Source organism: Onychomys torridus, chromosome 11 (assembly GCF_903995425.1).
Source record: "Onychomys torridus chromosome 11, mOncTor1.1, whole genome shotgun sequence".
Lineage (NCBI taxonomy): Eukaryota > Metazoa > Chordata > Mammalia > Rodentia > Cricetidae > Onychomys > Onychomys torridus.
Window position 1 is genome coordinate 79746619 of NC_050453.1, and position 19583 is coordinate 79766201.

The window sequence follows — 19583 nt, forward strand, 5'->3', positions numbered from 1 at the left end:
TAAACAGGAACTATAGATGCAACTGTAACCAACCGAATGCAAGAGATGGAACAGAGAATCTCCGACGTTGAAGACACAATAGAGAAAAGAGATTCAGAGATTCGTCAATCAAAGAAAATACTAAAGACAAAAAGGCATAACACAAAATGTCCAAGAAATTTGGAACACTATGAAAAGAATAATAGGGATAGAAGAAGGAGAAGAATACCAACTCAAAGGCACAGAAAATATATTCAACAGAATCATAGAAAAAAACTTTCCTAACCTAAAGAAAGAAATACCTATGAAGATACAAGAAGCTTACAGAACACTAAATAGGATGGATCTAAAAAAAAAAAAAAGTCCCCTTGCCACATAATAATCAAAACACTAAACATTCAAAATGAAGAAAAAATATTAAGAGCCGCAAAGGAAAAAGGCCAAGTAACATATAAAGGCAGACCCATCAGAATAACACCAGACTTCTCAATAGAGACTATGAAAGCTAGAAGGTCCTGGACAAATGTTATGCAGACACTAGGAGATCATGGAAGCCAACCCAGACTATTGTATCCAGAAAAACTCTCAATCACCATAAACAGAGTAAACAAAATATTCCATGATAAAACTGGATTAAAACAATACCTATCCACAAATCCAGCCCTCAGAAAGCACTAGAAGGAAAAATCCAATGTAAGAAAATTAAACACACCCATGAAAACTCAGGCAATAGATAATTCCATACCAACAAATACCAAAGAAGGGAAACACAACACTACCACAAAAAAACAAACAAACAAACAGAAATTAACAGTCACTGGACATTAATATCCATCAATATCAATGGTCTCAACTCATCTATAAAAAGACACAGGCTAACAGAATGGACACGAAAACAGGATCCATCCTTCTGTTGCATACAAGAAACACACCTGGGCTGGAGAGATGGCTCAGAGGTTAATGGCACCGACTGTTCTTCCAGAGGTTCTGAGTTCAATTCCCAGCACTCACATGGTGGCTCACAACCATCTGTAATGAGATCTGGCTTTTTCTTCTGGCCTGCAGGGATACATGCATACAGAATACTATATACATAATAAATAAGTAAATCTTTTAAAAACAAAGAAAGAAACATACCTAAACTTCAAAGACAGACACTACCTCAGAGTAAAAGGCTGGAAAAAGGCTGTTCAATCAAATAGAATTAAGAAACAAGCTGGTATATCTATCCTAATATCTAATAAAATAGATTTCAAACTAAAATCAGTCAAAAGAGATTGGAAAGGACATTACATATTTATCACAGGGAAAATCCACCAAGATGAAATCTCAATTCTGAACATTTATGCCCCAAATACAAAGGCACCCACATTTGTAAAAGAAACATTATCAAAGCTTAAATTGCTCATCAAACACCACACAGTAGTAGTGGGAGATTTCAACATACAACTCCCACCAATGGCCAGATCTACCAGACTGAAACTTAACAGAGAAATAAAGGACCTAACAGATGTTATGACTCAAATGGACTTAACAGATATCTACAAACCATTCCACCCTAACACAAAAGAATATACCTTCTTCTCAGCACCCCATGGAACCTTCTTGAAAATTGACCACATGCTCAGTCACAAAGCAAATCTCAACAGATACAAAAACATTGGAATAACCTCCTGTATCTTATCGGACCACCATGGCTTAAAGGTACATTTCAACAACAACAGCTATAGAAAGCCTACAATCTCATGGAAACTGAATAATGCCCACTTGAAACATCAATGGGTCAAGGAAGAAATAAAGAAAGAAATAAAAGATTTTCTAGAATTCAATGAAAATAAAAGTACAACATACTCAAACTTATGGGACACTATGAAAGCAGTGCTAAGAGGAAAATTCATAGCACTAAAAGCCCACATAAATGTTCCCCCTTTTATTGCATGGAATAATTTCAAGAGTTTTGGAATTAGCTCTTCTTTGAAAATCTTGTAGAATTCTGCACCGAAAACATCTGGTCCTGGGCTTATTTTGGTTGGGATACTTTTAAAGACTGTTTCTATTTCTTTAGGGGTTATTGGTCTATTTAAATAGTTTATTTGGTCTTGATTTAACTTGGGTATGTGGTACCTATCCAGAAAATTGTCCATTTCCAGATTTTCCAACTTTGTGGAGTACAGGTTTTTGAAGTATGACCTGATAATTCTCTAGATTTCCTCATCGTCTGTTTTCATGTCTCCCTTTTTATTTCTTTTTATGAGGCTACAGTTACCCTGATGGCCAACCTCACAAAGAAAGAGAATTACAGACCAATCTACCTCATGAACATTGATGTAAAAGTACTCAACAAAATATTAGCAAACTGAATCCAAGAAAACATCAAAAAAAATTATCTGCCATGACCAAGTAGGTTTCATCCCAGGGATGCAAGGATGGTTCAACATATGAAAATCTGTCAGTGTAATACACCATATTGCTGGGGATGGCGTATAAGATAGCTGATGTGCTGCCAGCAGAGATTGGAGAAAAGGGGACCTGAGATTGTGGACCATCAACTCTCCGTGTGTTCCCCTCTGATCTTCTGCTTAGCATGCCTCTAGAGGGCCAAGTTAGAAATGTACATGTCATGCTCTCTTCCATATAAATATTTCTTGTAACACTAGTCTTTTTCTTCTATCTGATCTTCATGTTCTGTGTTCTTAGATCAATGGTGATTTCTGTGATGGAGGAAAGGAGTGAAGTAAATTTCACAGTAAATTATACAGAGATGATCACTTGGGCTGGGGCTACAGCAGATATGCAGTTCATGGGAAAGAATCTTCAGCCTGGGGAAGCTTTTTAGCCTTGGATAAAATGTACGAAATGTGTGGTCAACTATAGCACATGGTATGATGTGTATCAACACACTGGACTTAAATTGGCCATGATGAATAATTCAGTTTCTGAGGATATTCCAAGGACATTGTGTAAAACTTGAGACCCTAAGGGGTATTGGCTGAAGACTATGGATGGAGTAACATATACATGGGATGACAAAATAAAAATGTGGGAACCTAGAATAGGAGGAAAATAGTGGCCTCCACCAAGAAAGGGAGATGGCAACTTTAATCCAGATACTTTTTATTCCTCCTGAATGAGTGTGGAGTTAATGTGACAATGATGGAGTGACAAGCTTTATTGGGTTTCTAGACTGAAAAGAGCTGCCAAGAAAGATGAGCTTCCTTTCACAGAAGCTCTATAAATTAGATTAGGTCTTCCTTGGAATTGTTGGATATATAAGGACAGAAGCTGCTGACTTACAGGGACAGATTTCTTGTCTGAGGTCATTATAGCCCACCAGTCATGGGGCTTAGTGTTTGCTGAGAGCTGAGAAAGAACTTTAGCTACAGGGGTCTTGAGGTTGGAGCAGACTGTGTGAGAAGGAAATGACTGTCTGGTACATTGACCACTGTTCTTGTTTTTACCTTTTTTTTTTGTGAAATTGCATGTTGCTAGCCTTTGGGTCAAGTGCTCAAAAGATTGTATAATCATTAATAATAAAAAATAGATTATACTTGCTTTGGTGTTAAATCTGGGATAGTTCCTGTGTTTAGTAAAAGATGATGAAGAATATATTGGTGATTTTCTAAGAATAATTTTTGGAATCATGAGAACATTTTGTATTGGGTGATTTCCCCTTTACTTTGGGTTCCCCCTTTACTTATGATAATAAAAGACTGAGATTACCAGAGCAAAAGCAGAAGCTAAAGTAAGAGAAGTTAGAGAGGTAGCTAAGAGAAGCCAGGGAAGCAAAAGAAACTTAGCAACTGCAGAAGCCCGAAGTGACCTGTCAGCTTGTATGATCATTGTCTCTGAGTTGTTATTGCACCTTCCAGGTATCCCATCCCTCAGACCCCTGAAACTGCTGAGGCTGGTCCCCGACAACATATAAACAAACTGAAAGAAAAAAAAAAACCACATGATCATCTCATTAGATGCTTAAAAAGCCTTTGATAAAATCCAACACCCCTTCATGAGAGATCAGGTCCTAGAGATATCAGTAATACAAGGAACATACTTGAGCATATACCCAAGGAATGCTCAGTCATACCACACAGATCTATGTTAATAGCACCATTATTTGTAATAGCCAGAACATGGAAACAACCTGGATGCCCATCAATTGGAGAATGGATGAAGAAAATGTGGTACAGTGGAGTACTACTAAGCAGAGAAAAACAATGATAGAATGAAATTTGCAGACAAATGGGTGGAACTAGAAAATATCATCCTGAGTGAGGTAACCCAAACCCAGAAGGACAAACTTGGTATATACTCACTCATAAGTGGATACTAGATATAAAACAAAGGATAATCAGACTGCAAACCACAGATCCAGGGATGCTACCTAGCAGGGGGGACCCTAGGATGACTGTGATTTATAATAAGTTTTAGTTTTGTCCAATCACTGGGCAAGCTTTAGTGAAACATTTCACTATTAGGATAAGAGTTTGTACTGTATCAAACTGATGAAAGGATATGCTGGCTGTACTTTCAAGAGAAGTGGCTAAAATCATTTTAGATTATGGATTAGCCTATAGAAAAATGTCTGCCTTAAACCAAACAGTGAAGGGGAAGATGAATAGGAATCTCACTTACACAACTTAAGTAAAACATAGCTCTCTGAACAGATAAAGATAGGTTTCTTCTGTATCCCAGAATCTAATCAGTATTTATATGTATAATTCAGCTATTATTTGGCTTAAAAGGGCTTATTGGGAAATATCATTTTTACTATTTTCTACAGAGAAAATATTTTCCAGTTTCAAATAACCCTGGACTTTTGAATTATAACCTGTTTTTATGTTCAAGCTATCTCTGTATTATTTCTCTTGTAGTTGTACATAAACTGTATTTACATTCAAAAAAGGACTAATACTATAGAGTTATGTTACATGAAATATATAGAATATACAAATTCATAGAGACATTATCTCAAAATGGAGAAGAAAGGAATATAGAACAATGATTTCCTAAGTACAGAATTTCTGTTTTGTGTGATGGAAAAGCCCCACAAACGGACAGTAGTATCAGGACATAATATCATGAATGTAATAAATCAATATAATTAATGTAATTAATGAATATCATAAATATAGTTATTGAATGAGTACTGTGAATGTAATCAATGAATACCACAAATATAATTTATATCATGAATGTAATTAATGAATATTATGAGTGTAAATAATATCTTGAATGTAATTCATGCCACTGAATTGTGAACTTAAAAATGGTTACAATTGTAAATGTATGTTCATTTTAAAAAATAAGGTGGAATGTAATTACCATACATTATATGTGAGTATAATTGAAAAAAAAAAAAAGGGCAGGATTCCTACAAATGACCTTGCTCAGTTAGAAAGAAATGAATGTTTGCAGAGATCACCTATCTTCCAAAGTAATCTGTCTTGCCTGAAGCAGGGAAGAGAGACTGTGGATCTATCCTAGCTTCCTATGGCTGCAAACAATTTTCTTAGTGTTTGAAATAAACAGTCCAGTCTGTTGAGGTCAGATTCTTGTCTTTTTCTGTCTTCTGTTTCTTTATGTCGCCTCAGATATTTAGCACACACCCACACCCACACTTACTACTAATAAATAAAAACCAGTCAAAAGGTAGATATAACTTGAATACTGGTCAACACACAGTTGGTAAAATTTGATTTCATTCAGTATTACAAAGAATTGTTAAATTTGGGCATATGCTACAACTCTGAGGACATTGTACAATAATGTGAAATAAGCCTATGCTCGATAATTTTATCAGCTTGAGAAGAACTAAAGTAATTTGAGAGGAGGGAAACTCAAAATGCCTCCATAGGATCAGGCTGTAGGCAAGCGTGTAGGATATTTTCTTAATTAGTGATCTCTGGGGGAGGGCCCTGCCCATGGTGTGTGATGCTATCCCTAGGCTGGTAGTCCTGGATTCTATAAGAAAGCAACATAAGCAAGCCATGGGAAGCAGGCCAGTAAGCAGCACCCCTCCATGGCCTTTCATCAGCTCTTGCCTCCAGGTTCCTGCCCTCTTTGAGTTCCTGTCCTGACTTCCTTCAGTGATGGACTGTCACCTAAAAGTGTAAAATGAAACAAACCCTTTCCTCCCCAAGTTGTCTTGGTCATGGTGTTTATCACAGCAGTAGAAACCCTAACTAAGACCAAGCCAGGCACAGAAAAATAATGACTTTCTGAGTTGAACTTCTCCTGAAACTCACTAGGTAGCTGAGGATGACCTTGAACTACAGATTCGCCTGCCTTGGCCTCCTGAGTGCTGGGAGAACAGTAGTGTGCCACCACTCCCAGTTTATGTGATGCTGGAACCTAGGCTGTTCAGATTCTTGGTGAACTACATGCCCTTGCCTGAAGGAGATGACCTTTGGGGTGGATTAAGGGAGAATGTAGTAAATAGAAACTCACCCACCAAGCCTCCATTTACCCAACAGCAATCCTCCTGTTTACCAGGTCATAGTCCTTCTGTTTAGGACATGGTCATCAGTACTTGCTAAAAGCCACACTAATATAAAGTAGAATTTCAGCTGATTATGATAAACTAATACCTGGAAGAAGCCAAGGGCCTTCCAGAGGTTAAGCTGAGGCTCCAGGAGTCTTGTTGAAATTGGCTTTTGATTATTAGCCATTCCCTGCTATGAATTTCTCGCGTGCTATTGTAGCTTTTACATCATTCACTGGGCACATTTTTTCCTCTACTAATGGAATATTTAGATAAACTTCTGTGCAGTAAAGCAGCCAGGATCTCTCTCTCTCTCTCTCTCTCTCTCTCTCTCTCTCTCTCTCTCTCTTTAAAAATAAAGCTTTATTGGGAGAAAAAGGGAGAGAGAGAGAGAGAGAGAGAGAGAGAGAGAGAGAGAGAGAGAGAAACAGAGAGACAGAGAGACCCATGGAGGGAAGAGAGTGAAAAGAGAAAAGGAAGGCACACAGAGGGCCCGCCTGCTTTTTAGGCTGGGCTGTCCCAGGCTGAGCAGCCAGGATCTCTAATTTCAGGCTTTTCTGTAATTAGCATTCCAGAACTAGCAGCATCTGCCAGGACCATCCACGGATGGATGAAAGTATCTTACCTGAGATACCTCACAGATTCTCTAAGAACAGACTGAGAAGGCCTGGTGGATGTTCTGATTAACCTTAACTTTCTGCTTTCTAAAGTCTTATCTCTAGTTTTGCATCCACCCTTAACAATTAACTCAGAAGTAAAAGGTTCCAGCTTACAGGTATATCTAGCTGTGACGGAAGTTGCCTAGCCAAGTTGCCTAGTGAACAGCTTCAGGAGCAGAGATAAGGACCAAAGGGATAAAAGGCAGTTTTATTTTCAGAGCAGGGATGGAGAAGAAAAAAGAGAATGGAAGAACTAGATGGGTAAGAACTGGAGAGGAACAAACTGAGATGGGGAAGAACTAGATTGGGAGAGAACTAGATTGGAGGAGTAATACATTGGAGGACTAGAAGAGAGAACTAGAAGGACAAGATGGAAGATGAGGAAGAGTCAAATGGGGAAGAACTGGGTGGGTAAGAATGGGATGAGGCAGAACCTTAATGAAGGAATGAAGGAATAGCACTTGGAACAGCAGAAAGATGTAGAGAGAATCAGGCAAGAAAGGAGCAAAATATGAGAGCAGAAAAGAAGCTGTGTAGAGAACTGACTCAGAAGAATAAAGGGAGTTTGGTGTACCTAGATTCATTTCTTATCATCAAAGATTAAATTATCAGCTGCTTGTAGATTCTTCCTGGACCCTGGAAGAGGAGTACAAGGGGCTGGACCACCAATAATCCCCATTAAGTACTGCTATTTGGGGGGGGGGCTCTAACACAGAGGCTAAGCACTCAAGCATCTGAACAGCATCCGTAGCCCCTAAAGTTGAATTTCCGTAGGCATAGTCAGATTCATAAAGACAAAAGTTCTGTCTGGCATACACTTTGGTACCTTCACCTCTCTTTTGACCTAGCCTCACTATTAGCTTAGGAGTCCTTAAACCTCCAGTCCTCCTGCCTTGGATGTCAAAGTGCTGGTTACACAGGTGGACACTACCATACCGGTCTACCTAGCCTTTCTGCCCCTCCTACATAGGGATCTTGCAATGCTACTGTCCTAACACCCTCCCTCTGAGATGGGGGGGTCTTGCAACGCTACCTGGTGCTCCCAGGTTGGTCTTACACTCCTAGCTCAAGGATTCTCTGCTTCTGCCCCAGAAAGCTGGGAAAATGAGTATGAGACTCTCCCTGGGGCACTTTTCAGAGATCTAGCAGTAACTTTTAGAGATAAGGATTAGCAATTTGTCCTTGGATAAGAGAAGCCAAGCCCTCAATGGGAAAAGAAAGCCTTGTCAAGTCACACTCTCCTAGTTGCTGGCTTTGCTGCCTGAGGGAAGTCCCAGGCCACAGGAGGTTCCAACCCTTTGCCTGCTTTCTCTAGCTCCTTGGTTTGCGGACTAGGGATTTCTTTGTGTTGGACTACAGGACTCATCAGAGAATGAGGCCCTTATCGTCCTTCCATCCACAAGCCACTCTTCCCAACTGTTACTGTGGGAGCTGTTGTGCTCATGTCTACCACATCCCTGAACTTGGATTTTTTGGGAATGGCTCTTTGGAGGTTAAAATAGACTTTATGGGTTGCAGGGAGAATTTCAGAGTGCCCCACAAATATTAAACATTTATTTGGTGTGTGTGTGTGTGTGTGTGTGTGTGTGTGTGTGTGTGTGTGTCAGAGGACAACTGTGGGAGTTGTTTCTTTCCTTCCATTGGACTGTCAGGCTTGGTGACAAGCTCTTAACTGCTAAGGCATCTTGCAATGATTAAGAGCCTGAAGATGCCTTTTCAAAGAAACAACTCACAGAACTCGACTCAAGCTCCTTCAGAAAGTAAGTGGACTCGCTAACCAGGTGGAGGAGCTACAAGCTGAATTCTGGGTGCTTCAAGATTACTCAAGCCCACATCTTCCAGATACTCACTGGGATAGTGGTGGGGTAGATCACGTGCAAGGACTTCAAAGCCCCAAAGCACTTTCACAGCTGAAGTATTTTTATCAATTGAAGGTTACATTAGCAAACATTTTTGAGGATAACACGTTTATTTATTAATATTTATTTAGATTGTATATTATTATTGCTGTTGTTTGTTTTCCAAGACATGGTTTCTCTGTGTAACACAGCCCTAGCTGCCCTGGAACTCGCTTTGTAGACAAGATAACGTCCTGCCTCTGCCTCTGGAATGCTGGGATTAAAGCCATGAGCCACCACGCCCAGCTCTTTTATTATTTTTATTTATCAGATTACTTTTTTCCACATTCTTTCACACTCAGTTTATGCATGCTCTTTGTTGAGAAGTAGGTGAAGTTTTTTTGAATTCCTCTCTTGACTGAAGTATACAAGAGAACAGCACCGCTCACTGACCCCGCCCTCTTTGAACCACGTGTCGTTACCCCCCCCCCTCCCAGGTTTCCGAGATGCCTATCTGCAGGCTGTAGGCTTAGCCCCGCCCTCGGCCCCGCCTCCTCACTTGGAGCAGCTTATCAGCCGGCCCATGGCCACGTGCCTCCGAAGCCCCTTCTGTAGGGCTGTTTCCGGCGATGCCTATCTGCCGGGCGGCAGGCGATAACCACGCCCCTAGTTCTGCTGCCCCGCGTCAAGACACGCGCCCAGCACGGGACTCTGCGCGCGGCGCCTCAGGCATTGCGGCGGGCAGCCCGGGCTCCGGTGCGCCGCGGGCGTGGGAAGACCCCGGCGCCAGCGGTGGCGCAGAGCCGGTGGACGCGGCGGTAACGAGAGCGACGGGCGTTGCGAGCGAGTTGGCTGCTAGTCTGTGAGACGCGCTTCTTCGGCGGTGGTCCGGCGCTGGCTGATTGTTGGGTGGCCGGCGCCATGTCTGTGAGCGAGATCTTCGTGGAGCTGCAGGGCTTTTTGGCTGCCGAGCAGGACATCCGAGAGGCGAGCCTCCCCATCCTTTTCTCCTTTTCCTTGCCAGGCTGGGCTGCTTGGTTCCGCCCTGCTCGGTCTCTCGTTTTTGGGCCCGATGGGTTCAGGTTAGGCGGCCTCTCGGTTCCGGACTCGACTTCTCTTCTTGCTCCTCAGCATCATCTGCCTCTTTGCATGTCACTTTTCCTTTCTGCCACAACATTCCAGTCCCAGGCTCCGTTAACGCCCGGGGCTATCATCCAGGACACCTTTCCTGTACTGGTTGCTGGTATTTTTTTTAAAAGTACTTCCCATCTTTCCTTTAAAAACAAAACAAAAACGGAATCAAACTCTGCTGTAGCTTCTCACCCCACATAAAATTTAAAAAATCAGATTGATCTGTGGCTCATAATGTCTCTCCCTGATCTCATTTTAATGCTTGTTACTGTGTGTGTGTTCAAATTTACCTTTTCATTCCTCTAGTGCTTCAGATATTGTCCTGTTCGAGGACTCTTGGGTGTACTGTCTGCTTTTGCTGTAATTTTATCTCCTGCTTTCGCAGACTCTTTCCTTTTGCACTGGAGACAGGAGCTTGATATGTAGCCCTGGGGGGCCTCGAACTTGAACCTTTAGCTAGCTTTTAAAAATCCTGAAAAATGTAAACATGTTTACCTGTCCTGTTTATTAAATTGCCAGAGGGATTGCTTGCTTTCTTTAGTGGTTGCACGATACCCATCACTAAATGTGCACAGTATGTGTTTGTAAAGTGAATGAGTGAAAACCACTCAACACTTGTATGTAAATCTTTGTTCTGTACAACATTTACATTGCCAGCTATTCATTTTCATACTGTCTCAGATGGGTCCTGGGCAGGTGGCTGTTTTTCTTCTATGGCCACCCGAGGAATCTAAAGCTTCTTAATGACTCATTGAGTTGTGACAAGAAGAAATGAGTGGAAGAGTGTGGATTTACACCTGGGCAATCCCTTCTTGTGGAGGTCCTGAGGGCTGTGACTGGATATGAGGTTGTGGTAGCAATGTTTGTTTGAGTGTGTGATAATGAATACACTGACCTTATGTGATTTTTAATTCTCTAGGAAATCCGAAAAGTTGTACAGAGTTTAGAACAAACTGCTCGGGAGATTTTGACCCTGCTTCAAGGGGTCCATCAGGGCACTGGGTTTCAGGACAGTAAGTGCTTTAATTTGCTTTTGAAGTTTTTTTTGTCCAGTCTGTCAGTCTCTAAGTCACTTTCCATTGAGAGGATATACCACATACATCTGTGTCATTTTATTTTATAAAATGTCCATTATGCTGTCTTTATAGTAGTAAAAGTTAGAGAATAGTGGCTTGATCATTTTATGGATTTGCAATATTCTTGGTAATTTGATTGCTTTCCACTTGTGCATAGATGTGTGCCTTAAATAGGGATGTTTGTTGCTGTGACAGTCTATTGGCATTAATTACAGACGCTTAAAAACTTCTTGTTTATCTAAGAATTTTTATTTGGCTAACATGTGTGAGGGTGTGTGTGTGTGTGTGTTGGTGTTGGTGTGTGTATGTTGGTTGGTATATGTGTGTTGGTGGTGGTTTGTTTTTTCAGCAGGAGTCTTGCTTTGTTGCTTTGGCTGGTACTGAGTTGTGTTCCTCTGACCTGAACCTCAAACTCCACTGTGTGTGTGTTTTAATGATTGAATACCTTCTAATGATTGAATACCTTTTAATATACATTTGTAGATATGATGTGACAAGTGTAAAGTGTTCTAAAATTGATATGTTTATAGTCAACTCTTTCATTGAGATTCTAATATGTCAAGTTAGACATAGAACCCCTTGTAAGATTTCAGCCAGCATAGCTAAGAGCTGAAATGATTTTCTCATGGAGTCTTATAGCTTGCAGATTTCTAAGACAAGTCATTTTATGTAGTGATGTGGACTGTATCAGTCTTAGAATAATCAGTAAAAGCTCTTTTTGATCACAGTAGGAGGTAGACACAGTTGGGTGTCTGAGGATTGATAGGAATAGCGGCTGAGGAATAGTAGTCTCTGGTTTTAAGTTGATTAATGTCCAGATAGACTACATAGATTTTTTAAGCAAGAACTGTATTTGCAGTTTGGTAAGTTTTTCATTACTAAATTTGATTATCTTTTCTGATCAGTTCCAAAGAGGTGCTTGAAAGCCCGAGAACATTTTGGTACAGTGAAAACACATCTAACGTCTCTGAAGACCAAGTTCCCTGCGGAACAGTATTACAGGTTTGTAAGAAAAATTGCACTATTTTATGACGCTAGGTTTTGTAAAGAGGCAGGTGTTGAATGAATCCTAGAACAGGTAAACATCTTCTCTTTTTTTTTTTTTTTCTTTGTTTTTTTGAGACGGGTTTCTCTGTGTAGCTTTGCACCTTTCCTGGATCTCGCTCTGTAGACTAGGGTGGTCTCAAAGTCACAGAGATCCTCCTGCCTCTGCCTTCCGAGCGCTGGGATTAAAGGCGTGCACCACCACGGTCCAACACAGGTAACACAGGTAAATGTCTTTGTAGAAGGAACAGCAAAGTCATGCTGGCAGTAGTGGCAGTCAGGCTCATGTTTTCTTATTTCCTTCCGTTTACTTTAAACAGTGGTTAAGGAAACTGGTACTTTTTAACAAAATTTGTTCTTTGAAGATTGTAATTTGATCGCAACATTCCTCCCCCCTCCCCCTTCTCTTTCTTTCCTTTTAGTCCAGGCTGGCCTTGAACTTGGTGTATACTGAAAGATGATGGCCTTGACCATCTCTCCCTCCTGCCTTTACCTCATAAATGCTGGGATTACATGTGTGTGCCACCATGCTTGGTTTATACTTTGTGTGGAGTAGAGTAGAACCCAGGGCTTTGTATGTACCAGGCAAATACTTTATCATTTGAGCTCTCTTCAATTTTAATTTTCCTATTAATAAAAAACTGGATTGTGCTTCTCATTTATTAAACTTATAAGTAAATACTACAAATCTGAACTTGTCCAATTTAGCCAGATCTATTTAATGTATTTGAGTGCTGAGATGCTTCTGTCTGTTTTATGTGTTGGTGTTGCATATAGATTTTGTTTGTAGAGCCCCATTTCTGATCCGCTGGGTGCATCCTGTGACAGTTCCTAACCTGGTACCTGCTATGCCTTTATCAGGTTTCACGAGCACTGGCGGTTTGTGCTCCAGCGTCTCGTCTTCTTGGCAGCGTTCGTAGTGTATTTGGAAACAGAGACCCTGGTGACTCGAGAGGCGGTTACAGAGATTCTTGGCAGTAAGTGCTTCTGTGTGGTCTGTAGAGTCATGTACATTATCTTAGGTTTTGGTGTGTGTGTGTGCACAGAATGTGTGACGCTCATGTGAAGGTCAGAGGACAGCTTGGGTGTTGGTTTCTTGTCCCTCCTGTCTGTCAGTTCCTGGTATTGAACTGAGTCATCAGGCTTGGTGGCCATCCTGAGCAGCGTGCAGTAGTAGTATCTCTAGGGTGGGAACACCTTAGGAAGCTAGGAAAGTTTCTATCTCTTCATTTAACTGTATACGTGTGTATATTTATTTATATTCTTCGGCTTAAATTGCCTTCGTATCATGACTGTCTTGTATTCTAATGTTTTTTAGTTGAACCAGATCGGGAAAAAGGATTTCATCTGGATGTGGAAGATTATCTCTCAGGAGTATTAATTCTTGCCAGTGAACTGGTAAGAGGTGTGTGTGTGTGTGTGTGTGTGTGTGTGTGTGTGTGTGTGTGTGTGTGTGTGTCGGGGTAGTCTCATGTGTGCAGATGCACCTCTGTGAATGTGCTTTGGAAGTCAGAGGACAGCCTTGCTGTCATCCCTTGTGCTGGTCATTTTTTTTTTGGCAGACAAAAAGTTGTATTTATTGTGTTTGTGTGTGTGCCTGTTCCATGGAGTCTGCATGGAAAGCACAGGGCAACTTTTAGTAGGTTCTGTTGTTCTACCCTGTGAGTCCTGGAGATGGAGCTCTGCTCATTAGGCTTGGTGCGACCACTTTACCCATTGAGCCATCCTGTAGGCCCTGCCTTGTTTTTTTGAGATGGTCTCTGGTCTGGAGCTCACCAAATAGGTTAGGCTGGCTGGTGGGGCTCAGGGATCCCCTAGGCTCAGGGTTATAAGGACATGCGCCCACACCGAGCTTTTGTTTTAAACTGGATCCTGGGGATCAAACTCAGGTCCTGATGCTTGCAAGGCAAATGTTTTACTGATTGTCCTACTTCTCCAACCCACCAGGTTATTTTTTGAACTTCCTGCTTCTTTCTTAATTCTTAAGTGGCTGTCTGAACTGAGGAAGTTTGGAGTCTTTCTTAAGCCTTCCAGCAGTCATGAGGTAGTCATTGACTGCATTTATTTGTCGCAGCTAACTGTTAGGGTAGGGTCAGAAAAATGCCGGTTCAGATGCTGAGGTAGGGAGCTGTGCACATTTACTAAAGGGCACCTTTTTTGGGACAAGATCTCATGCAACCTAGATGGGCCTTGAATTCACTTTACGGCTATACAGCTGAGGATGACCTTGAACTCTTAGTTCTTCTGCCTCTACCTCCCAAGTGTGGTATGTGATATTTTAATTTAAAAGGTAATAATACCTCTTTCTTTTAGAAGTGTCAAGGCATGTATTCCTGACAACTGTAATAATTCATAGAGTAATTTTAGGGAAATGATTTGACTGTGGAGGTTATTTTTATTTTTTGAGATCAAGTCTTATGTAGCCCTGGTTACCTTGGAACTTGTGATTTTCCTCAGCCTTCTGGGTGTAGGATTGCAGGAGTGTGCTACCACTTCAGCCCCTGGATGCGTGTGTGTGTGTGTGTGTGTGTGTGTGTGTGTGTGTGTGTGTATACCTGGATGCATATATACATATATATATATTTACATTTTATAAAATCTTTATTGACAAATAATTCACATAGTATGCAATTTGTCTGTTTGTACAATTTGATGGGCTTTAGTCCAGCATCCTCATAGGCCCATGACACCATCACCACTTTCTATTTTAGAACATCACTGTCTTCATTTTCATACACACATATAATGTATGGTGATTACATTCCACCTTATTTTTTTAAATGAACATATATTTGCAGTTGTAACCATTTATAAGTTCACAATTTGGTGACATGAATTACATTCAAGATATTAATTACACTCATGATATTCATTAATTATACTCTTGATATTCATTACATTTGTAGTATTCATTGATTACATTTGCAATATTCATTCAATAACTATATTTATGATAGTCATTAATTACATTAATTGTATTGATTTATTACATTTATGTTATTATGTCCTGATACTACTGTCCATTTGTGGGGCTTTCTGCACGCATAATTTTTATTTTTTATTCCCTTAATCTGTTTTATTTTGAAATAGTCCTGTAAAAATAACTGTAGACAACACAGATCTGTCAAGAGCAGGCTTGGCAGCCTGCATAACCTTCAGAGGCAGAAAGCTCAGTTTCTTTTATATTATTGTATAGGTGTATTGCCTGTATGTATATCTGTGCACTACATGCCAAAAAGCCAGAAGAGGGTGTCACATTCCCTGGAATTGGAGTTACAGACAGTTGTGGGCCATCATGTGGGTGCTGAGACTCCAACCCAGGTCCTCCAGAAGAGCAACTAGTGCTCTTAACTGCTGAGCCATCTCTCTAGCCCATTGTTTTTGCTTTACTGTTACTGTGCCTGTGTGTATGGTGTATATGAGTGCAGGTGTGTGGGGTGCTGTGGCATTGTGTAGAGGTTAGAGGATGACTTTGTGGAGTCTGCTCTTGAGTCCACATAGGTTCTTGGGGTGGAATCAGGTTGCTAGGCTATACCCACTGTGTTGTCTTGTTAGTCTCATTGTCTCCAGTTTCCTTCTAACTTCTGTTTAGCATTCTTAACGACTGGGATTGGGGTGTGGCCGCATGGTCACACACTTGCCTAACATGTGGCATGCCTCCATTCCATTCACAACATTGCACAAATGGAACAGATGGAACAAAGCAGCCATTCTGTGACTGTTAGTGTGGGGCCAGATTTGGCATTTCTGGTGTATGTGGAAAGGGCCAGTGAATATTTGAGACATTCTCAATATGGAAATGGGGAGGGGATACTGAAATCCATTGAAAAATCATATCATCAACTCAGACTTGTTGGAGGCAACTGGTCAGCATGTTTGAATCTGAGCACTGGGTCATTGTTTGTGGCTGGGGTGAGGTGTCTTGACTACTGTATGTTTTGGGAATGTACTGAATGAGTAGCTCAGAGAAGCCTGTCAGAATGGGTAGGACTTCATGAGAAAGGGCTCTTGAGTTAGTGTCTTGAAATCCTACCTCTCCCTCAAGACGACATTGAACTGACTTAATTTTGGCTTTTTAACATGTCTGTCTTTGTTACTAATTCTGGGTGACCAGATGGGCCATCAGTAGTTGGCTATAGACATGTGATCATTTGGCCTAGGTTTCCGAAGATAACAGAGTCATTGATTGCCCTGACATTTTTTTTTCTGTTCTGTACAGTAGCTGATGAGCTGTGAAGTTGACATTTGCTTAATTTAACATAACTTTATTCCACAATAGCCAGCTGAAGGCATTAGAGAGGTTTTAGAAGATGCTAATTCTATCTTGGGCTTGTAGCAGACATTATGTCAGTTCTGGTGGCGTTTGCTTCAGAGAACCTTCTATTTTAATGTGCTTACATGCACCTGAGTACAGAGTCTCTGTTATGTATAAGTGTCTAGATTGGAGGTTCTAGCTGTGATTGGGGGGAGGCGCCGAGGGAGAAACCACATAGTAACACACTTGATTTCTTCTCCTTGTGCAGTCGAGGCTGTCTGTCAACAGTGTGACTGCTGGAGACTACTCGAGGCCCCTTCACATCTCTACTTTCATCAATGAGCTGGATTCAGGTTTTCGACTTCTTAATCTGAAAAACGACTCCCTGAGGAAGCGCTACGATGGCTTGAAGTACGATGTGAAGAAAGTGGAGGAGGTGGTCTATGATCTTTCCATCCGAGGCTTCAATAAGGAGACAGCAGCGGCTTGTGGGGAAAAATAGGAGCTTCTCCTTGCGGCTGGCCTTGCTGACAGGGAGGCCTAGCACAGTGCCTCTTCCTGTAGTTAGCACGCCACTTGCTAAACACTGCGCTTTATTTTCGTAACCAGCTGTGTGGCGTGAGTATCAGAATTGAGATACTTTTTGGATCTAAAAAAATCTTTCCACAGATAGGATTTTCTTTGTTGAAGTTTCAGTGAATTTGCTGTGTAATTTGTTGTATTACCATTTTGTCCAAAGTGTAAATGTTGGTCTCTTGGTAAAAGTCCTTTTCTTGCTTACCTGACTGTTGATGTACTGATTGACAGGTTTGTTGTCTTGTTCGTGATTCTTCCTGAAGTGATCCATAATATTTTCTAGGTCCAAGTTAGTCCTCCATTCCCAGTCCTAGCCTGGGTACAGTGTGAGAATGGTTGACAAGCAGGGGAACTTGATTTTCCCCTTCTTATTTGAAGCCTTGTAAATTAGTTGATTTTTTTTTTTTTTTTTTTTTTTTTTGCCAAGGAAATTAGAGGCCCCGATTCTTTCACTGCCATCAAGATACAGCAGGTGAAACTGTACAGTACAACTCAGCAAGGCCAGTCTAGAAAGGTCTGTTAAGTGATGTCTCTGTTTGGTTAGAGTACCTTGTTTTCTGAGGTCACCTTATGACCTGCCTGCCATAGTAGTTATAGTCACCACACCTGCATTGAGCTAACACCCGTGTGCTGTGTTCGTAAACCATGAGACCTTTTCCCAGCAGCCAGCTAGACCTGGTCTGGGAGTAGAAAGCCATCCTCATGCATTAGCTGTACCCGGGGATCGTGTTCTTACAGAAAACAGTGCTGTTTGGTGTGGAAGAAAGTAAAATTTGGCTTTAAAAAAATCCATGTGATTGGTAGTATTTTTTTGGAATAAGAAATGGTCAGGTTTTGCCTGGCGGTAGTGGTGCATGCCTTTAATCCCAGCACTCGGAGGCAGAGATAGGTGGATCTCTGGGTTCAAGGCCAGCCTCGTCTACAGAGTGAATTCTAGGACAGGCTCCAAAGCTACACAGAGAAACCCTGTCTCGAACCACCCCCACCCCCCAAAAAAAGAAAGAAATTTCAGGTTTTGATGCTCTCTGTATGTCTTAAATGTACAGTTCAGGGCATCATGTGAACATTGTGGGCTCCTCCAACCCTTCTCCTTTTCAGATAGTATAAGATTGCACATACAGCCATTCTTGGGGCAGGACTGAAATTATTCAAGTCACGGCTGGTCATGTAGCTCAGTGGTAGAGCACTTGCCTGGCAGGTGTGAGGCACTGGGTCCATCCCTGGGACTTAAAAAATAAAATAAAATAAAACCCCAAATCCAACAATAAAAATATCCTAGTTTTTTGGCACCCTCTGAAAGGAAGCTGCAGGCATCTCCAGTGTAATAAGTATTTAGGAATGTACCCTTTCTTGCTTGGTAGTAGTTTGGGCTTCATGTTTGTGCAGTGGGATATTTGACACTGGCTTTTATCAGGTGGTGGTTGAAGACTGACTGGAGAGTGGCCTGAAAATGCAGGCCTGTACTCCCAGGTACTCAGGAGGCTAAGGCAGGAGGAGGGAAGATTCAAGGCCTTAAGACTTGTCTGGCTGATTGAGTGAGACCTTGTGGCAAAAAAACAACCAAAGAGGCTAGAGGAGTGTTTGAGTGATCGTGTTTCCCAGCAAGTAAGGCCGACTCTTAATTTCCCATCTCGAGGGACAAAGGTAAGGATGAGATACTATTGCTGTATATTGTTGGACATGTAGACTAGCTTTCTTCATGGTTCTTTTTGTAGGCTTAGAGTAAGTTATTAGGCTATTTTTTGTTAGTTTGCCCTTTGAGACAGGGTTTAGCTCCTAGTCCAGGCTGGCCTGGGACTTGCACCTCTGTTTCTACCTCCTGAGTATAGGTTTAGGCTCTTGAAAGTATCTGGGAAGGTTATTTCAAGTGCTCAGTCATAGCACATGCTGGACTGAGGAGGTTTTTCAGCCGCACCTTCCCCTAGAGAAGGAGATTCCACATGTCCTTGCTTTGTTACTTCAATGTGGACTCTGCTGGACAGCAGTAAAGCTCTTGCCAAAAGTTTCAGATTTTCCTACTTAGAAACAAAGGGTGTGCTGTGCCACCTGTAGTGTTGTCTAGACTGATCTCAACCTCCTGGGCTCAAACCCTCCTCCTGCCTCAGCCTGCCAAGCAGCTGGGACACTAGGCCAGTACCACTGTACCTACCTGACTCTTGAACTTGAGTTTTAAAAAATGCAATGAAATTGCACTTAAAGCAAAGGTGTACATTCTGGTCTTGTAATTCCATCTGAGAGTTAGATCTGATCTTGTAGTTTCATCTGAGAATTAGATCTGGTCTTGTCATTCCATCTGAGAGTTAGATCTGATCTTGTAATTCCATTTGAGAGTTAAGAAGTGTCATGTTGATAATTAGTTGTATTTGTTGCTGGCTTGTAAAGCAATAAAACTGTTTTTGGTCTCTTTGTAACTTAGTGTGCTTCTGTTTGAACTCTTCTCTGGGGAGAATTAATTGTTAAGGTTTCCTTGAGGCTGAAGCAGCCTAGAGTGGTAAACATGTTCTGTTGTGTATAGTGCCACTAACCAGGACACTAGCCACTCCC

General features: G+C 41.4%; 1 protein-coding gene across 2 annotated transcripts; it reads left to right on the forward strand.

Annotated features, from left to right (window-relative positions):
• Window positions 1-9536: 9536 nt before the first annotated feature.
• Window positions 9537-17248, forward strand: Tsn (translin). Of its 2 annotated transcripts, XM_036202298.1 has the most exons (6): window positions 9546-9944; window positions 11008-11101; window positions 12070-12166; window positions 13070-13185; window positions 13527-13606; window positions 16732-17248. In XM_036202298.1, the coding sequence occupies exons 1-6, from the start codon at window positions 9879-9881 to the stop codon at window positions 16963-16965; spliced, it is 687 nt and encodes a 228-aa protein (XP_036058191.1). In that variant the 5' UTR covers window positions 9546-9878; the 3' UTR covers window positions 16966-17248. The 2 variants fall into 2 exon arrangements, with proteins under 2 accessions (XP_036058192.1, XP_036058191.1); XM_036202299.1 differs by lacking the exon at window positions 13527-13606 and having other exon boundaries at window positions 9537-9944; window positions 16732-16805.
• Window positions 17249-19583: the final 2335 nt, after the last annotated feature.